This window comes from Lasiodiplodia theobromae (genome assembly GCF_012971845.1).
Source record: "Lasiodiplodia theobromae strain AM2As chromosome Unknown scaffold_58, whole genome shotgun sequence".
NCBI classification, from domain to species: Eukaryota; Fungi; Ascomycota; class Dothideomycetes; order Botryosphaeriales; family Botryosphaeriaceae; genus Lasiodiplodia; species Lasiodiplodia theobromae.
Window position 1 is genome coordinate 195,069 of NW_023336539.1, and position 19,118 is coordinate 214,186.

General features: G+C 56.0%; 7 protein-coding genes across 7 annotated transcripts; 3 read left to right on the forward strand and 4 right to left on the reverse strand.

Annotated features, from left to right (window-relative positions):
* Positions 1–2,079: 2,079 nt before the first annotated feature.
* On the reverse strand, positions 2,080–3,329 carry LTHEOB_12186 (Short chain dehydrogenase reductase; the record flags this gene model as incomplete). Its single annotated transcript, XM_035509025.1, has 5 exons — positions 2,080–2,111; positions 2,173–2,271; positions 2,331–2,397; positions 2,476–2,962; positions 3,019–3,329. The coding sequence occupies 5 exons, from the start codon at positions 3,327–3,329 to the stop codon at positions 2,080–2,082; spliced, it is 996 nt and encodes a 331-aa protein (XP_035365303.1).
* An 862-nt stretch (positions 3,330–4,191) lies between these two features.
* Positions 4,192–5,079, forward strand: LTHEOB_12187 (Bet v i allergen protein; the record flags this gene model as incomplete). Its single annotated transcript, XM_035509026.1, has 1 exon — positions 4,192–5,079. One exon carries the CDS (start codon positions 4,192–4,194, stop codon positions 5,077–5,079), a length of 888 nt encoding a protein of 295 aa, XP_035365304.1.
* A 1,613-nt stretch (positions 5,080–6,692) lies between these two features.
* Positions 6,693–7,303, reverse strand: LTHEOB_12188 (Cyclin-dependent kinase regulatory subunit protein; the record flags this gene model as incomplete). The annotated part of the gene is made up of 4 exons (XM_035509027.1): positions 6,693–6,726; positions 6,828–6,886; positions 6,948–7,092; positions 7,194–7,303. 4 exons carry the CDS (start codon positions 7,301–7,303, stop codon positions 6,693–6,695), a joined length of 348 nt encoding a protein of 115 aa, XP_035365305.1.
* A 1,040-nt stretch (positions 7,304–8,343) lies between these two features.
* LTHEOB_12189 (uncharacterized protein) lies at positions 8,344–9,372 on the reverse strand (the record flags this gene model as incomplete). Its single annotated transcript, XM_035509028.1, has 1 exon — positions 8,344–9,372. One exon carries the CDS (start codon positions 9,370–9,372, stop codon positions 8,344–8,346), a length of 1,029 nt encoding a protein of 342 aa, XP_035365306.1.
* A 2,241-nt stretch (positions 9,373–11,613) lies between these two features.
* On the reverse strand, positions 11,614–13,335 carry LTHEOB_12190 (Periodic tryptophan protein 1; the record flags this gene model as incomplete). The annotated part of the gene is made up of 3 exons (XM_035509030.1): positions 11,614–12,129; positions 12,177–13,056; positions 13,109–13,335. 3 exons carry the CDS (start codon positions 13,333–13,335, stop codon positions 11,614–11,616), a joined length of 1,623 nt encoding a protein of 540 aa, XP_035365307.1.
* Positions 13,336–13,579: 244 nt separating this feature from the next.
* On the forward strand, positions 13,580–16,540 carry LTHEOB_12191 (Helicase; the record flags this gene model as incomplete). The annotated part of the gene is made up of 1 exon (XM_035509031.1): positions 13,580–16,540. The coding sequence occupies one exon, from the start codon at positions 13,580–13,582 to the stop codon at positions 16,538–16,540; it is 2,961 nt and encodes a 986-aa protein (XP_035365308.1).
* A 387-nt stretch (positions 16,541–16,927) lies between these two features.
* LTHEOB_12192 (Protein phosphatase 2c-like protein) lies at positions 16,928–18,239 on the forward strand (the record flags this gene model as incomplete). The annotated part of the gene is made up of 3 exons (XM_035509032.1): positions 16,928–17,415; positions 17,469–18,127; positions 18,184–18,239. 3 exons carry the CDS (start codon positions 16,928–16,930, stop codon positions 18,237–18,239), a joined length of 1,203 nt encoding a protein of 400 aa, XP_035365309.1.
* Positions 18,240–19,118: the final 879 nt, after the last annotated feature.

Genomic DNA, 19,118 nt, shown 5'->3' on the forward strand with positions numbered 1-19,118 from the left:
ATGGAGAAAAATTCCGAAAGATTTTGGGTTAAAGGCACGATTGTGTATTAGCAAAGCCCAAAACATGGCCTCATGGACTTGGAGGCCTTCTTGCGAGTCACAGCGCTCCTTATCGACGCCAAGGGTCTCGCCCGCTATCGCCCGTCTGGACTTCCAAATAGCGCTATCGCCTGCTTCGGTTTTCAGCCACTGATCCGCTGGTGTGTGCTGATCGGCTTTTGCGCTTCGGGCGAACCATGCGCGATTATTCAATATGCTAGATTTTTTCCCCCCACGGACGCGCCCATCCAATCACTAGCTTCATCGCAGCCTAAATCCCGACCAGATCCCAGAGGGATAGACAGGCGCGATCGTCGGGTGTGGAATTCCACTGCGTGTTCGCTCTCAGGGCCATGCGATAGTTGAGAGTGGAAGTGGAAAAAGGGGAAAGATTTCTACACTTGGAATCGAAATTGTGGTTACGGAGGCTTACTATGGATGGCGTAGTTGCTATTCGAGTGAGAGGCAAATAGAAGAAAGGGACCTGAAAATGGCCCTTCATTACGAGTCTAGGTCGAAAGACCGTCCTACTTGGAATCTATTGACCCCAACAGGGCAAGCGGTTACCTGTCAATTTTAGGGGAGGGGTATACAAGGGTCAACAAAAATAGCGCTGGCCTCCACGTTCAAAGCCGAGCTACCTACCCTCATGCCAAGCTCCTCGCCACCAGCTACACCAAGAAAGGCACCAGCAACCGACAGATGGATCTCTAATGCCGGATCTCACTCACTTATGAGGTTTGCAGCAAAGGCCCAAGGCCTTGCTAGCTCATATGCGCAACTAAGGGTCCAATATGACCTCCTCTTGACTCAACACACGCAATTGCTATGAAGAATCAATACCCACAAGACTACTACTGGCAAACGGGAGATCAGCAAAGCAAATATCTGGTCAGTTACCGAAGCACTGCTACATTTCAGGAAGAGCATCGAGCAGGAACGTAAGAAGGAGGAGTGGCTTGTTTGCACTGCTGCGAAGAAGGCGAAGAAGGTCATATCTACTGCCCAGATTGCCCGTGAGCCTTCACAAAGACAACCAGACTGTCTCTCGCAGTCGGAAAGAGAGATGCAAGCATTCATTGAGGAGTTTGACATGGTGGCCGCTGATATGTGTGATATTGCACAGAAGGTTGGGTATGCAGTGACGCAGAGGGTGAAACAGACCCTGAATACCACCGAGAAGCCTTCATTAATGCCTCTCTCATAGAATTTGCGCAAGACGAGGTATCAATGAGGGCAGAAACCGAGTATAATGTCACCAGCGAGGTGGTGGTGAAGGTGGTGACGTGAGCAACTATTGTATCGTATGATACATTCATCCATGGCTTGATCCGTAGAACCTTGTTTTTAATTATTTTTTTGAGCCCAGTGCATTGCTCTTTCAGCTGTATCTTGAGTGCTAGTTCTTGCGTTATGTAAGTTGCATAAATTGGTCTGGAACGGTATATTGACGTTCGTGCAGTAAGTTTGACAACCTGTAATGTATTGATGCGGCGAAGGCTTCACAAATTATTTCGAGAAATTCGCAGGCACAGCTTAGCGCTTGACCGGAAACGATATTAAGAGAGTGAGGGTTGGAAGCTTGAACAAATGGAGGCGAATGGTATATTGCTTGAGTGAATCAGGAGCTGGTTATTTTACGTCAATATTGAGGTTTGTGAGCTCGAGACCGTGTCTGCAATTGTTCCGTCTCGCATATATCTAATTTGAAGATAACTCCTTACAGCCTCCTTTTACCATTGGGTAGCCCATTCGCTTATCCTATGTAAGCTGACGTGAAAGGAGGGCCGGTCCGCACCATCGTCGTTACTATCGGGATAAACCAGTCTTCACTACTACTTGCGGCATATTGTTCTTGACCTACTTCGTGCTGGGCGCTTGAAATAGTCTGATCGTTGTAGGCATGACCGACTGAGATGCACGAGCCTGTCACTCAACAAAACAAAATGAACTGAGCAGCTTAAGGAGGGCAATCTTAGGTCATGATATTCATTTCGGTTGCATATTCTATGTGCATCTTTGCAAAGATCGGAAATCGTCTTATTTGGTAGCAGGCTGCACGATAGTGTTTCCTGGAAGTATGTGTTAGCGTATCAGCTTATTCAACGTCAGGAGCTTTAGATGTTTGCACACCTCCATCTGGGTACACTATTTGCTCATTGTAAAAAGTACCTCCACGGCCAGCGAGGAAGAGGATAGTTGCGGCCATATCGGAGTCGGTTCCGTAGCGGCCTGTGGTTCGGAATGCAAACGTCAGCACCATTCCATTCCACGTTTGAATGGTTACATACCGGAGGGATTTGAAGGCGTCGTTCTCAGGCTGGACTTATTATTTTCGTCGGAGTCTCCGGTAGTCATCTAGAACCGGTCCTGTCAGCGACTGCTTTTTGAATCACTCCTTGGCCAAGGTGTGTCACAAAGTAAGAAGTCACTTACTTCGCTTGGAAACATGCCGGGTGCGATCGTGTTAACTCTGACACCGGTCTTGACAAAAGTCGTAGCAAGCATGCGGCCGACGTGGGTGGCGGCAGCCTTACTAGCAGCATAGGCAAACTGACCGCCGCTGCTGCCCTTCATGCAGCCGGAAATGCTGCTTACATTGACGACGCTGGAAGAGTAATCGGGCACCACCTTGCCGCCTTTGGCAAGCAGCGGAAGGAAGGCCATGGAAGAGAAGAAGATGGAGGTCACATTGGTACGGAAAGTCTCGTCCCAGTTTTCGGGCTGTGATGCGAGGAAATGCTCGGAGATGGCGGCGGGGTCGGCGAAGTCCAGGGGCTGCCCCCTGCCAGAAAGTTTGGTGTGGTCATCCCGAGCGATTCCTGCGTTGTTGACGAGGAGCTGGATGCCGTTGGGCTCCTTCTTGGAGAGCTCTGATGCTAACCGCTGGATGTCGGATTTGGAGCTCACGTCGCCGGGTAGGCTGTAACAGGAATGTGAGCTAATCAGCGACGTAAATGGTGGGGTAGGGACACGCACGCAATGATTTGGCCAGGCCCCTTGTTGTAAGTTTCGACGGTCTTCTCCAGTTTCTCTTTTCTCCTTCCAACGATGTAGACTTTAGCTCCGTTGGTGGCCAGGGCCTGAGTGATCATCAGGCCGATGCCAGTAGCGCCGCCAGTGACGACAGCCGTGACGTGTGACACGTCAAACAGCTTTGAGCGGTCAAAGTTTGCGGCCGCTGCGTTGCTCATAGCAGCCATGTTGCGGTAGTTGGCAATGGCGTAGCTAGTGCGGGCAGAGAAAGCGGCTCTCACTGACGGGGCAGACCGGGAGAACAGGCGAAGCATGGTTTGCGATGTAAGTCACTTGCGGCGGATCTGAAGCTTTTGACGTGGGCGACGTGTGGATAGATGTGGATCTCGCGAGAAGATCATGCACGGTGGATGTTCATCATGACGTTTTCTCCGGGCGGTGGGCCAGACGTCATCAGGGTCCAGGCGACAGATCGTCATAGATTGAGGTGCTGATGGCATGACTGTCAACGATGATTCTGATATCGACACCCTGATCGCTCGGTACCAAAACACAGAAGCCAGCGGATTGGCCCCATTTTGGATGGATTAACCGCAGCCAATGCGGATCCCCGGCAAGCATCAGCCGCCTGTGCTGGGCCGGACCGAAACACAACCTACCAGAGGCTCGTTGACACCCCGCAGCGAAGATGGAAACAACAGACGCAGCAGCAGCGACACGCTGGCTAGGGCCGGAAGGCACGACTAGTGGGGAGGAGCGGCCATGACGCATGCGGCAGGCGGACCGCGACCCCCGCAGCGGCAGTAGATGGAGGCGTTGCCGATCCCCCTCAGTTGTCAGGCCTTGTCAGGCACCGTGCAGCAGCTGCCACATGATGCCGACCCCAGCCATCTCGTGTGTTGCTTTTTCCTTCTGTGCCGTACTTCAACTTGCATTCCTCCGTCCACCGTTGATTCTCCACCCTCGCATCCCGCCCCGACGTGCCACCAGCTGCGTGTCTTATACTACCCACACAACTCGACGCTGATCTCCCTTGCTTCATGTTTATCACTCTCCGTCAAAACTCTTTAAGATTCCACCACACTTGACCCCAAAATACGACTCACCCACACCTATTTCTCGCAACCACCGCCAGCTGATCCTTATATTTCTTCGCTGAACATTTTCACACCCACTATGAGCGGCAACCAAGCGCCCCTCCGGGCCGCCGACTGCGCATCCGCAGGCACGGCCTACCCACCTATCTCCACGCCCACCATCTTGCCACCCAGCAATCCTTGCATATATGGTTATACCTCAGGCGCCCTCCATACTACCTACACGCTTCCCTACAACCTCACTACTGTCCTACCACACATCTCCTCCTTCGGTAACATCGACTGGACCGGCCAGATCGACCCGGACACCTCCTCCGTCGCGCTCAACGGCACCGACAACGAACCCGGCACCGCACGCGCCTACACGCTCGCCGACGGCGCTAGACTGGTCGAGACACTTCTCAGCTACTCTTCGTCGCCGGCCGACCAAGGCACCTCATCTTCCGGCTCCTCCGCCGCGCAGCTCGTCGAAGTCCACAGCATCGCCCACCTGTACCAGCCGCTGGACCGAGACGCCACCAACGTCAGCCTGACGTCCGACTCGGTCGAGTACGCCGCGCCCAACGGGACCTTCGGCTTCTACGCGGCGCGCGACGCCATGCGCGTGGCCGGCGCGTGCGGAAGCAGCAGCGGCAGCAGTAGCGCGGGTCAGGCGGCCGCCGCCACAACGTTTGACTTTTCGGCCGACTTCTGCGCGACTGATGCCGACGCTGCTGCTCGTTGGTTCCGCGCGCGCCATCTCAACGCCATGGCCACGCTGGGTCGCATGCTGGGTGGCGCAGGCGAGAACGTGACGGACTGCGCGAGCCTGGAGGCTGCCGGAGGTGGGGACGGCGGAAGTGCCGGGAGTGCGGCTGAGTCGTCGCCAAGTAGCGCGGCGAGCCATCAGCAGATCAGGATGAGCATGGGGACGGCTGTGAGCTTGGTTTTGGCGGCTTGCATGGCGTTTGCGGCGTTGATGGCGTGATGAGTGTGGTTGGTGTTGAAGCGAAAGGCGGGGGAGGGGCGATGTTGGAAGCGTACTTAGACTGCTAAACGAATGATACCCAGCCCTGATGGGCGCAACGTTTTTTCCACGACACTACCAGGCCCTCTTGCCAAGAATGTGTTTTGCATGGATGTGAGACATGTGTACTTTCCATGCAGGCTATAAAAGCTGAAAATCGCGACGATGCAGCTAAATATTAGGTGTAACTTAAGCCTCAGTAGAACATTCCATGTGCAATGTCCTACTGCGCGCTTGCAATTTCGATATTGCCCATTCTCACGCGCCCGCATACTTTGCAGGGCTAGAATGGAACAGAGAGCTTTGTGAATGCTCTAGTAGATACTGGATAAGACGCGTGTACATGCATGCCTAGTAGCGGGCCTCTACGCGCACAGACTCCCGTTTAAGCAGGCAACAAACAGATGCTCTACATGTCTCTCCTTATATGCGAGTTGCCGTGGCACACCTAGATGAGTCGGCAGTCACGCTCGACAAAATTCTCTCTTACCTGCATTCTCTATCGTTGCCAAAAAAAAAAAAAAAACTGAAGTCCGAGGCGGAACACTCTCAACGCAAGCGATGCATAATTCACTATCAGGACGTGGGCTGAGCACGAGCAGCAAAAATCGTGGGGGCGACCTTTCCCCTTATAGGCATCGGATGCTAAGGAAACGATTTCCGCTGGGGGAAGCCTGAGTCGTAGATCTCCCGTCGTAGTGTTTTCCTGTTCCTGTTATTCTCACTCTAGCCTGGACCCTGTCCTGTGGATTGCGCAATCTTGAGGGGACGAACCGGCAGCTCCCGGCCTATTTTTTTTTTCTTAGCGGGGGATCAAAACATGTATGGAATCTTGCCATCCGCATAGCGATGCGATGGTCGTACGAACAAATTTCGACTGTGCGATGCTGCCTGTTGCTCTCGCCGTCTGTGGCGATGCACACATTTATTCACTGTTTTGCCTGTGCACCATAACCCACATTTTGGACTTTTTTTTCCTTGAGTTATTTACACTCTAGAAGATCTCGCAAAAACGACAAAGACGAAGTAATGTAAAAGAAAAGGACCGACAGACTCCTGACTCGAATAGCCCAAAGCCCCCAAGGCACCCATTACTTTGTTTGTTGTTAATCGATACCCAGAGATGTGTGAGTTGGGCAGGGAAAAAAGAAATAAGAAATGCACAAAAAAGAATTGAGCTGGAGTCTTCGCTTTATGCATGGAGAGATCACTCTCCCCTTCTTCTCTGTCATCGGCGCAAACGCAAGGTCAAGGCTTGGAGAGACGTGAATAGGCAAGCATGCCTCCATGAGCGCGGGGGAAAAATAGAGTAGTCATCCCGCTTTGGGCCAGAAAAGGTGGCCGGTGTAAAACAGCAGAGAAAAAGAGGAAACGACAAGATGATGCAGGAGAGAAAGACGTCTATGACGACACCTGGTTTCGCCTATCGCTCCGAAACTTTGCAAGTCATCAACAAGTGGCGGTGAGAGAAACTCTGCTTGGTGGAGCCCCTGGTATTGACACGCCGTCTGAATCCGGAAACGCGGCACTCGTGGTTTGTGTCGATCCTGTAGGGGAAGAAAAGGCCGACTCGCTCAATGCATCGGAGGCTGGTAGTTGATCGGTCGCCTGGGTCACTTGTTAATTTTTTGGTTTCGAAATTGGTCGCCTAAGAGCCGTTGGTTGTGACGAAACGTGGGTAGGTGACTCAGTATTGCGGGGACACTTACTTGAAGAGAAGTATGTGAGGCTCTGGCTCATGGACCTCGTAGTGCTCCCACCCCAGACTCTGGAGGACGTTGCATTAGTTCTCATTGTGACTCATGGAGGGACCAGAAGGGCGGGCCTACCTGAGTGATTCCCAGAGCTCTCCATTCCTCCTCCCATAGCAGCTTCAGCGTTCCCCTGGAGCCGTCAAAGTACTCCTTCGGTATGACCTTGAGCATTTGCTTGGGCAGCTGGACGTGACGGTATTCATATTCGCTGTCCGAGTACCTGCATGGCATCTCTGTTAGTATGCGACCACGCATCTGATTGGAGAGCGCGCGGACAGGCTGCGACAGCTGGCGCGCTCGGCTGGGGGGAGATGCGCGCACCGTGCGGAATAGTGGATGCTCTCGACAAACTCATCCAGCTTGTCCTTCTCTGACTCAGACAAGGGTCGCGGCTTCTTGTTGCGGCGCGTGATGTCAATGCCCATATCCATGGTGAGATGGTGTTGGTGGTTGTTGGCAGCGAGGGTGCGGGCCGATGTTGACGTGGAGCGGTGCGCGGCGGGCGCGGCGGGCGCGGCGACTCTCTAGCGGGGGCTCGGCTGTGGACGGCGCTGAGTCGGGAGCGGTGGAGGGGAAGGAAGGCGCTGGACGTCGTGGGCGCGGTCGCAGGCGGGGGTCGTGTGCGCGCAATCGAGGGGTGGCAGGACGTTGATGGCGCAGCGGCGGCGGAGGGGTAGCGGGGGATGAACAACAATGGCGGCGTCAGGAGCGCAGCGCGTCGAGTAGATTGGGCGCAACGCGAAGGCCCTGTAGCGACGGCGTGACAGCTGTGGGCGAAACGACTGGCGTCGAGTGGAAGTGCGAGGCACGGGTGAGTGAGTGGGTGCGACAGCTGGCTCTCGGTGACAGCGGCTTCGGGGCGCGGTGACTTGGTTCGCGGAGCGACGGAGTTGAAAACATTGCCATGACCTGATGCACGGCCCAACCCGCCGTTTCTCACGGCCCTGGCATGGCGATCGATGCAGACCGCTTTGCACCCAACGTCACTTTGTTTTGCACCTTTGTTTCAATTTCAACCGTCTCTCTTGCATTCGTGCGGCCCATCGGCCTCTATCTACGCATGCCAAGCGGCAAGCTGTGTGCTATTGCCGCTGCCCTTTCGGGTGCTTCCCTTCCCTTTCAGGAACAAATTCAATCAATTGTGAGGTCGTAAAAGATCGTAGCGAGTGTGAGTGGAAGTAATAGTGGGGTATAGTCGCCAATCCTCCGCCGCTGTTTTGCGGCCTCCCCCTGGCAACGCGGTCGCGTCTCAAGTATGTATAATGTAAAGTCAAGGAAAGTTAGGGAACGAAATTAAAAAATATCAACAAGAACAGATGCAGTGTGTGCAGGGGAGTTGTCTCAACATCCTGGTGAGCCAAACTCGCGGGTGGGGACCACTGTTTGCCTGCAATTAGGCACGTGCGTGGACTGCGGAGAAGTGGACTTTTGAATCCCCTTCAATCCCCGGGCTGGGCGGCCCATGCGCCGTCTAGATCCAGGTGGTGCTGAGCGTCGGCGTGGGTGCCAGTGGTCGCTTGCTGTATGTTGCCGCCATGAACGGTGCGATCTCAGCCAAGTAGTCGGAGGCGCAGAACTTCTGCAGCCCGCGCTCTACCATGTATCTCGTGTCTTCGTCCATCTCAACATCGCGAATTACGCCCCCGAGCTCCTCGGCAACTTCGTTCAGCTGTTCCAATTCGCGTCCGAAAGGGTGGTTCGGTTCCACGCCGCCTCCGCTTCTGAAGAAATCCACGGATGAACGCTGTTCCTGGAGTGAAGAGCTGCGGCCGTGGAGGCTGCTAGGAGGACCCATGCCGCGAATCGATCTCTTGCGCGCCACAACTTCATGCGCCTCTTTGCTGTGCGAGAGCGCCCGCTGCGGAACGTCAGGGATCGATTCCTCAGCCTTTCGGCTGGATTCCTGGGCTGCCCGAATGCTGTCGATTGACCTCTTGGTTCCCAGACTGCGCTTGGCTGGGCCAATGTCGAAAGACCTCTTCGAATCCAGGGAGCGCTTCGATTGAATGTTGTCCATCGAACGCTTCGATTCCAGAGACCTGTGACTCTGGTCGATGCTCGGGCGCGACGAAGACTTGGAGTGCGAAATCGAGTTGGAAGCAGAGCGGGGAGTGCGGGATCTCTCGGGGGCAGCCTTCTTAGCGGAGTCGAAAAAACCGGTCAAGTGGTTCGTCTCGGGCGACGTAGGAAGGGAATCCAAGGAAGATGCATCCGTAGAGACACCGCGGGAGCCACTAGAAGTAGAGCTGCGGTCCGATTCCTCGGAGTGCGTGGTCATATGAGATTCGTTCGAGACTTGGCGTAATCCAGCAATATCGGGAGCGTTGTAGGAGAGCATATTCGTGGTAGAAATGAGATTGACCGGTCCGGAGATCTGGACGCGGTTGATGGAGGAGTTGGAAGCCTTCTTCATGCTGAATGCGCGGCTAGGAGGAGAAGCAATCTTCTCGGGCTTCTTCGCCCGGCGAGTGGTCAGCGACCGAGAGATAAAGTCAGCCATGGCGATGGCGGCGGTATGTCTTCTTGACAGTTGGCGTCACACAACGGTGGGAAGGCGGGCTCTTAAAGTAAAGCAAGATATGAAGAAGCAGCCGGAGGTTGGGGTCGATGGGAATGCCAGGTCGAGGTGCAGAAGACTAGTGGTGCGGGCCTTGCAGTTGAAATTGTCACGAGCTGCGACGTGCTCTGGTCCGGAAGGAGGGAGGGCAGAGGGGTAGTCAAGTGCGCGGCGCGGGTCAGCTGTGCAACCACGGCGAGGTCAGAAGGCGGTGGCAGTGGTTCCGGATTTGGAAGTAGTCGATTCCCAGGGCTTCTGGAGAAACGGTTTTTTTTTTGTCGCGCGGTCGTCCTGCGGTGAGACGCGGTGGATTTAGTGGTACGTTTCGCCGGCTCGCAGCGAAACAAGGCAAAGGTGGAAAGGAAGGTGAAGGCAATGAATGAGAGGGCGGGTGCTTGTCGTCTAAGGAGCGAAGCAACAGAGCACGGCCAGAGGGTTGACGAGAAAAGAGTGAGAAGCGCGTTGCGCTAGGAGGGAGGGAGCAGAGATATGGGAACGGGGGATGCTCGCAGCACGAGAAGCGCCGACCGAAGGTGAAAAGGCGACGGCAGAGCGACCACTGATTCAGCGGGCACGGCACAGGCGTGCGAGATCGCGCGGCGCTCGCGGGCCTGTAATTGGGCCGGCTGCAGACCCGGCCCCTGCTGCTGCGTCGGAGAAGCGCCGCATTGGGCTGGGAAACGACGCATGCGAAACAACCCGGGGCGCCCCAGTATAAACGTCCTCGTCTCAGCTATATGAGGCCTCCACGCGGGAGAGGGCGCGGCGGCGCAGCAGCGCACACGCTTTGCGCCCGCCCTCCCATCCGCAGTCCGCAGCAGACTTCACAGCCACCCGGCCGAGGATCTGTTTGCACGGCTTCCCGCGATCGCTGTAGCCGTTGGGGAGGATCTTCGGGTGGGTAATGCGTGTGGTGCTCGGCAGCCAGCCGCCGCGCTAGCGGGTGGGCCGTGAGCCTTTTGATGCGCCGGGCGTGCAGGGCGCTGCCGCGTGCTGGCCTGCTGGTTCGCCGTTGACGTCGCCGAGGGAAGCAGGACGCCTGGCCCGCGCGATCTGGCCAGGCACCGGCCAGAACCGTCGCTCAGGCTGGCAAGGGCGCGCGGTACGCTAGCAAAAGAGCTTTTCGCACGCTCTCGAAGGCAGCAAGGACCAGCACAGGACCCTGGCAATCGCCCGCACCACGGCGCTGGTCTGCCGCTCTCACGGCGACGTGCAGGGACAGCTCACAGCAAAAGCTCAATACAATATATCGCAGCCTGCGGCACGCCGGACCGCGCTGCTGCTCGGATTTGCCCGCCGCCAGTCCGGCGCCTCCTGGCTGCACGCCATGAACGGGCGGGACGTCGGCATGGCTGAACAGAACAGCCTGTGGTCGCGCGCTGCCCGTTTTGGCCGGCCGCCCTTCCTCCCGCGCATTCTCGGCCAGCCACGAATTCCTGCATGTCCAGCACGCGCGCCAAAACGAGCACTGCCGTGCATTACCGCCGTCCCAAAGCAGAACCGATGTCGTGCGTATTTTAGGATCATCATATCAAATCACGCTGTGAAAGTCTCTCGCTAATTCTCAGGGCCTACGCTTGGTTCCGCCCGTGGTCGCGCGCTCATTACTCGTCGGCAGCCAGCTGACCGGAGGGAGGGTGGGGGTGAGAATCAATTCTGCAACACTTTCGAGGTTGCGCAGCACAACAACTCGGGCGTTGAACTGATGTACGCTCACTGATGTACGCTCAGCATGGACTCGATTCCACTACAGCTCCGCTTCCCGAGGCACTCCTGCCAGGTTGCCTTTCAGCCTTGCGGTCCGCGGATGCCGGCTAACTAACATTAATGTGCCCACTTGAAACCGTCCACAAAGCCATCCGCTCCCTATACTCCCCTTAATGGTATATTTCGCCGATGAAACGCGCCGGCTCTAGAAATTCCGCCGCTCAAAGTCAACTGTTCGCGAGACATGCTTTTTCAGTGGAGATTCGCCTTGCCTTGCTCCGAATTGCTTTGTTTAGTCCCGATCTGGCTGTCTTCCAGGGGCAACGTGACGGATCGAACGCCGATTACGCCGTGATGTTCGGTCACGATACCCTCAGCCTTTTTTTCCTTTTGGGCGCGGCAGCGATCGTCGCAGCCACGGGTGAGTCTCCGCGGCGACGTACTCCGTCGTAGCAACCCCAGCTGAGTGCTCCCGCTTTACTCCTCGTCCATGGATTCCCAACCATCTGGCCCCGCGTCGCTGCCTTTGCCGTCCTCATCTTCATCCTCACCACTGTCAGACTCACTATCCGACTCTTGAACACCAACAAGCCTCTCCTTGACTTCGCCCTCGGCGGGCGCCACTCTGTGGGCAAAAGCGCGTCGCACTGCTGCGTTGGTGGACGTGTCCCAGACCTGAACAGAGCCTTTGCTGCCTGCCACTGCCAATCTAAAACCAACTTCCTTATCGGGCGCAAATGACGTAGAGAACACTTTGCCGACGCCGAGGTTCCTCGACACAACCATGCTTGGTCCCGTGGGCTGGACATTCCAAAGCTTGACTTCCTTGTCCGTCGAACCAGTGGCGATGAAGCCGGGCACCACAGGGTTAATGTCGAAGGACGAGATGGACTCGTCGTGTGCCTGAAGAGTCCAGATTGGCTTTGTCTGCGACGGATCTGAGGGAGCAAGGCGGGCATCGTGGTAGTGGATGATGCCATTCTCAGTTGATACCTAACGACAATCAGTGAAATTCCTAATCCTGTGACACCAAGACTTACGTAGAAAAAGTTGGGATCGTGGGGGTCCCATCTGACTTGTTCAACGTCACTTTCCACGCCCCATCTTGGGACCTTAGCATCCGGCGCCCGCATATCCGCTGCGACGACGGTCCTATCGTAGCTTCCGCTCAAGAGCACAGTCGTCTCCGTCGGATGCCACGCCAGAGAACAAACTTTATCTGTGTGGTAAGTGTAGGACTTCGCACACTTGGTCGTGTTCAGATCCCAAAGCTTAACCGTCTTATCTGCGGATGACGAAGCAAGCAGGTTGCGGTGCGTGCGGTTGGCAGCCAGAGAAAGCACGGCATCGACGTGGTAGTCGTCGTTGGCCTTCTTAGACTTCTTCTTCTTCTTCTTTTTCTTGGGCTTCTCGCCATTGGGCATGTCCTCGGCACCTTGCCCAAGAATGGCATTGGGGTACATGCAGTCCACAATGTCAAGATCCCAAATCTCGATGTCCGGATCCATAGTACCCACAGCGACGAAATTGCCCCTCGAGTTCTCCTCAATCGGGCCCTTGCCTACTGGTGTGTTCAGCCACTCCACCGTGAGAGGAATGGCTGGCAGCATAATGTCGTGGTGGACGTAAAGGTTGTCTGCCTCGTCCTCGTACACATACACTTCGAGATGCGCCATCTCATCTTCTATCCTCGCTGCTAGGACCAGGTTGTCAGAGTCAAGGATTTGCAGCTCCTCTCTCTCAACATCGTCATCAACGTTGTCAGGCATAGTGATGTATGGGTCGTCGTCGTTGTTCTCGTGGTAAACCAGAGACTTGACATTTCCGAAGATACCAAGAGGTTCACCGTCCTTGTCAACGGCACCCTCGTCGTCATCGTAGTGCTCGAGATCGTACTCTTTCAAATCGTCGTCGATTTCGCTTTAGATATCGGTTAGACATGGATTGAACGACGAATGCAAGGCACGCATACATATCATCCTTGGAGGCTGCGATGGCAGCAGCATTCGATTTGGGCTCCTCGTCTTCGTCGCTCTTGTCGCCGTTCTTGGCCGCATCTAGGTCGTCTTTCGCATCGTCCAGCTGCAGGCGCGCAAGCTGCGAAATGCGCTCGAATTCGTCGTCGTCGAAGATATATTTGTGAGGAAAGGGTGCCGCGAAGCCGCGCGGCACCCAGGTGGTCGCCGTGATCATAGACATGTCGAAAACGTCCTGGTGAGGAAGCGTGGATCGCAACGGCAACTTTTTTGCCTGCCGCAAACTGGGACCCTCCAAAAAAGTTGCGAGCGGGCGCGCTCGGGCGATTTCTTTTCCGCAGTCTTGGCAGCTCTTTCGCCGCCTAAACCTCCGCGGCGGCGACACCCAACCTCCCCCGAGTCCCTCGCGCCAGCCCACCGCGTAAGGCCCATCCGCTTCATTGAAAGCTCCGCTCGTTGAATCCGACATGGAAGACGACTACCACATCGCGCCCAAAAGGCGCAGACTGGACTCGTACCAGCCGCGTCCCTCTACCGACCGCTCCTCACGACCGCACCAGACACCGCGTTTCCACGACTCACGGGCAGAAACACCGCGAGGCCACAATGCAGGCTCAACCCCCCGTCAGCGGGAATTTGATGGGCCTGAGCCTCAGATTGATGAAGAGGCTGTCATGGCCTTAGATCGAGACTGGTATGGCGGTGAGGAATATGGCGGACACAGTCTCGGAGACGATACACACAATCCTTTCGGAGAGGACAGCACATGGTTGGATCAGCAGCGGGAGGCGGCAATGGCGGAGAAGAAGACCAGCAAGCGCATGAACGCGCGACAAGTGCAAAAACAGAAAGATGTGGACGCCTGGGAGACGAACCGAATGCTCACCTCGGGAGTGGCTCAACGACGCGACTTCAGCGGCGATTTCGAGGATGATGATGAGGGAACTCGTATTCACCTGTTGGTCCATGATCTTAAGCCTCCGTTCCTGGATGGACGGACCGTCTTTACAAAGCAGCTGGACCCCGTCTCGGCAGTGAAGGATCCACAGAGCGACATGGCTGTGTTTAGTCGCAAGGGAAGCAAGGTTGTGCGCGAAAGGAGACAGCAGAGGGAGAGGCAACAGCAAGCCAAGGAATCTACCAACATGGCAGGGACCGCGCTTGGGAACATCATGGGTGTTAAAGAGGATGACGGTGACAGTGCGGCGCCGGCTGCCCCAGGCCAGCCAGAAGAGCCGGAGAAGAAGGGCGGCAGCCAATTTGCCGAGCATCTCAGGAAGAGCGAAGGCCAGAGCGCTTTCAGTAAAAGCAAGACGCTTCGCGAGCAGCGGGAGTACCTTCCTGCTTTCGCTGTACGAGAGGAGCTCCTACGGGTGATCCGGGATAACCAGGTCATTATCGTTGTGGGCCAAACGGGTTCTGGTAAGACGACGCAGTTGACGCAGTTTCTCCATGAAGATGGCTACGGAAAATTTGGCATGATTGGGTGCACTCAGCCAAGACGTGTGGCAGCAATGAGTGTGGCCAAGCGTGTCAGCGAAGAGATGGAAGTCAAACTCGGTGGCCTTGTCGGCTACGCCATTCGTTTCGAGGACTGCACGAGCAATGACACGGTGATCAAGTACATGACTGACGGCGTATTGCTGCGAGAGTCCCTGGTCCAGCCCGATCTCGACAAGTACTCTGTCATCATCATGGATGAAGCTCACGAGCGAGCCTTGAATACGGACGTCCTCATGGGACTCATCAAGAAGGTGCTCGCTCGACGCAAGGACCTGAAACTAATTGTCACATCTGCCACGATGAACGCGGAAAGGTTTTCCCGTTTCTATGGAGGCGCGCCAGAGTTTTTCATTCCTGGTAGGACATTCCCTGTCGACATTCAGTATTCCCGTTCTCCTTGCGAAGACTACGTCGACAGTGCTGTGCGGCAGGTTCTAGCCATTCACGTCTCACAAGGCCCTGGTGATATCCTGGTGTTCATGACGGGCCAGGAAGATATCGAGTGCACCTGTGAGCTTATTGACGAGAGATTGCACCAGCTTGTTGATCCGCCTAAACTCAGTATCCTGCCAATCTACAGTCAAATGCCAGCAGACTTGCAAGCGAAAATCTTCGAGAAAGCCGCCCCTGGTGTTCGAAAAGTCATCGTTGCTACCAACATCGCTGAGACCAGTTTGACGGTCGATGGTATCATGTATGTGGTCGATTCTGGATTTTCGAAGTTGAAGGTCTACAACCCTCGCATGGGTATGGACACGCTTCAGATTACTCCTATATCACAGGCAAACGCGTCTCAAAGAGCAGGTCGAGCTGGAAGAACTGGTCCAGGAAAGTGTTTTCACCTTTACACAGAGAGGGCGTTCAAGGAGGAGTTCTACATGCAAACTATCCCGGAAATCCAGAGGACGAATCTGGCGAACACGGTCCTTCTGCTCAAGTCGCTCGGCGTCAAGGATCTCCTTGATTTCGACTTCATGGATCCACCTCCGCAGGAAACCATCTCAACATCGCTTTTCGACCTTTGGGCTCTCGGAGCACTCGACAACTTGGGCGAATTAACATCGCTCGGCAGGACGATGACGGCCTTCCCCATGGACCCTCCGCTAGCAAAGCTTATCATCACGTCTCATGAATATGGCTGCAGCGAGGAGATGCTCACGATCGTGTCGATGTTGTCGGTCCCGAATGTTTTCTACCGCCCGAAGGAGCGCCTGGAGGAAGCAGATGCAGCACGCGAGAAATTCTGCGTGCCCGAGTCGGATCACCTCACGGTTTTGCACGTCTACACGCAGTGGAAGGCCAACCGGTATTCTGACGGCTGGTGCATCAAACACTTCCTGCACCCCAAAGCCCTGCGACGAGCCAAGGAAATTCGAGAGCAGCTGGAAGACATCATCAAGCAGCAAAAGCTGACGCTAACCAGCTGCGGTACTGACTGGGATGTCATTCGTAAGTGCATCTGCTCCGGGTACTACCACCAGGCGGCGCAAGTGAAGGGAATCGGAGAATACATCAACCTGCGGACAAGCGTTACGGTGCAGCTTCACCCGACGAGCGCACTCCACGGCCTTGGAATCCTTCCCGATTACGTCGTGTACCACGAACTTATCTTGACGTCCAAGGAGTACATGTCCTACGTAACGGCGGTTGATCCGCACTGGCTTGCCGATCTTGGCGGTGTTTTCTATTCGGTCAAGGAGAAGGGCTACTCGGCTCGCGACAAGCGTGTTACGGAAATTGAATTCAATAAGAAAGCCGAGCTGGAGGCGAAAATGGCAGAGGATAAGGAAAGGGAGGCGCAACGAGTTGCCAACGAGCAGAAGGCCAGGACGGCTGTCAGGAAGCCCACGACTGCGGTGCGCAGGATTGCGACGCAGGGCGCGGTGCGTAGACCAATGACGCCCAGGTCAGGACGCGGGTTCTAGAGGCAAGTAAAGGAGCAGTATATAGCCAGGATACCCCCAATGTAAGCAGCCTGCGGTGCCCTTTTCTGGTCTGTGTCCGGAGAGCATAATGCTACTCTCCGAGCGATAAAAAGCCGGGTTCCTGCGGAGGCTCTGTGCGTGGTCCCACAGGCAGGGTCCGACGTCGCTCTGATCAGGCAACATGCAACACATTTAATGCGGACTTCCCCATAGGGTCTAGCACCACGTGGCGGCATGGGCCCAATGCGTTCTGGGAGCGGCAGGGCATCGCGAAGTGTTGGGCGGAGCCGGAGCGGCGAAGGTGGGTGACGGAATCTCACCCGCCCCGGCGCGTCCCTCAGCTCGCAGCCCTCAACACCTCGAAACCGCCCCCGAATCGCGACTGTGATGCCGACCTGGAGCTGGAGACTGTCGTATTGCGCCGCCCAGCAGACCCCCAAGCTTCTCCGCCGTCTTGCCTCGCCCGCCAAACCGTCGACCACCACTGCCCCGCTTCCGTGGCCGCCGCAGCGCGCCGGAGCCCACACAGCTGCGCGCGAGCCGAAGACAGGGTCGGGTACGACGACGCCAGTACCCGATGAGGCGGCCGCAGTGCGCGCGCGCTCCAAGGCGGCATTCTACTTCGAGGCCGGCTACGCGCTGTATGCGAAGCGGCCGTCGCGCCCTTTCCCGCCGCCGTTCCTGTCCTACCCCTCCGGCTCCTTCTCCGACCCGCTGAGCACGCACAACCGCAGCCGCGACCGCCGCAGCTTCGTCAATGGCGAGATGATCCGCGGCATCACCAACGGCGACGATGCCGTGCTGGTCAGCGACAACTTCATCGGCGCCAACGACGGCGTTGGCGCCTGGGCCGCACGCGAGAGGGGCCATGCTGCGTAAGCAGAGCTCATGACCTCCGGAGGGAAAAGCTAACTGTGAAACCGCCCAGGCTGTGGTCGCGGCTCATCCTGCACTTCTGGGCGCTCGAGGCCGAGAAGGACGCCTACGGCGGCGCCAAGGAGCCCAACCCGGTCGAGTACCTGCACAACGCCTTTGAGCAGACCAAGCTGGCCACCTCGGACCCCAACGAGTGGTTCGGCACCACGACAGCCTGCAGCGCCCTGCTCGGCTCCGATGCCGGCGAGTCGCCCCAGCCCGTGCTGTACGTGACCCAGCTCGGCGACTCGCAGGTGCTCGTGCTACGCCCGCGCGACCGCGAGGTCATATACAAGACGGCCGAGCAGTGGCACTGGTTCGACTGCCCGCGCCAGCTGGGCACCAACAGCCCGGACACGCCGCGCGGGAACGCCGTCATGGACCGCGTGCTGATCGAGGAGGACGACGTCGTGCTGGCCATGTCGGACGGCGTCGTCGACAACCTGTGGGAGCACGAGGTCTTGGAGAACGTCGTCGACAGCATGCACAAGTGGGAGAACGGCGAGGCCGAGCTCTGGGATGGCCACAACAAGAATGATAAATCGCCTGCCGACGGCATGCAGTACGTTGCCCAGGAGCTAGTGAAAGCTGCCCGCACTATTGCCGAGGACCCTTTCGCCGAGAGTCCTTACATGGAGAAAGCCGTTGACGAGGGACTGTCCATCGAAGGAGGTAAGTCGAGCTAGGAATGCATTTCGAATTTTATACGGCTAACGCTCTTTCCGCAGGAAAATTGGACGACATCAGCGTCGTTGCGGCTATCTGCAAGCGCAGGAAGTCTTGAAGACGTTGAAATACAGCATTTCCCAATCTTCCCCCACGAACCAGCTCTGACACCTCTGCCTGCCAAGCCTTGAGTCTGGAGAACAGCCCTTCCGGAACGAATCATGCAGGTATTCGAAAGCCATGTCCAGCTCCAGTAAAGGCCCCAGTGCACAGCCTTTCAACAGTCCCCGTCACTGGAAGGTAGAGGTCCTTCGTCCCGTCCATATTCCCTTATCTGGGATCTTCCGGACCCTAAATCAAAGGGGCAGGCGGCAGCATGCGGAGTACCCAGCTTTTTACTGTTGCTGTGGGCGGGTTTCTCGATGTGCAACTGCGGTCTGTATCCCAGGTCGCGTGAATATCACGTCACGAGAAATTTGACATAGAAGATTCCCTTTTTCGCAGCAAACAGAAAGGCTCAGTTCCCAAATTGGATTTCCCAGGCGCTCGATGAGTTGTCGCATGCTCCTGTGCCGTTTTGTTGAGGAGGTATCAGTCCGGGCGCTTAGGCTACGAATGACACATGTCGTTGTGGAACCAACGTATGATATGTATGGGGGAGCGTGGTGAGAGGATGACTCGGCGCTACAGGCGGCACAGCAAAGCCAAGGGAAGATCGTCGTCCATCGTTGCGGGACGCGAGTGGCACTGCGACAGAGCACGAGGCTGTGATGAGACTCCGACCACCTCTTTGGGACTGCAACATTTCCTTTTGCGTTCTTTGCAGCGAAGCAGTTGGACGACTTGCTTTATTATTTTTTTTTCCTTAGTACTTCTTGTCAGATCCTAATTACCTAAAGTATAATGAGTTGCATTTCTGCACCTGTACTAATCAAGAAACTTTAAGACGGATCCGCTTGGAATCTGCGTTTATATTTTTCTATCGTCCTTCAGGCTT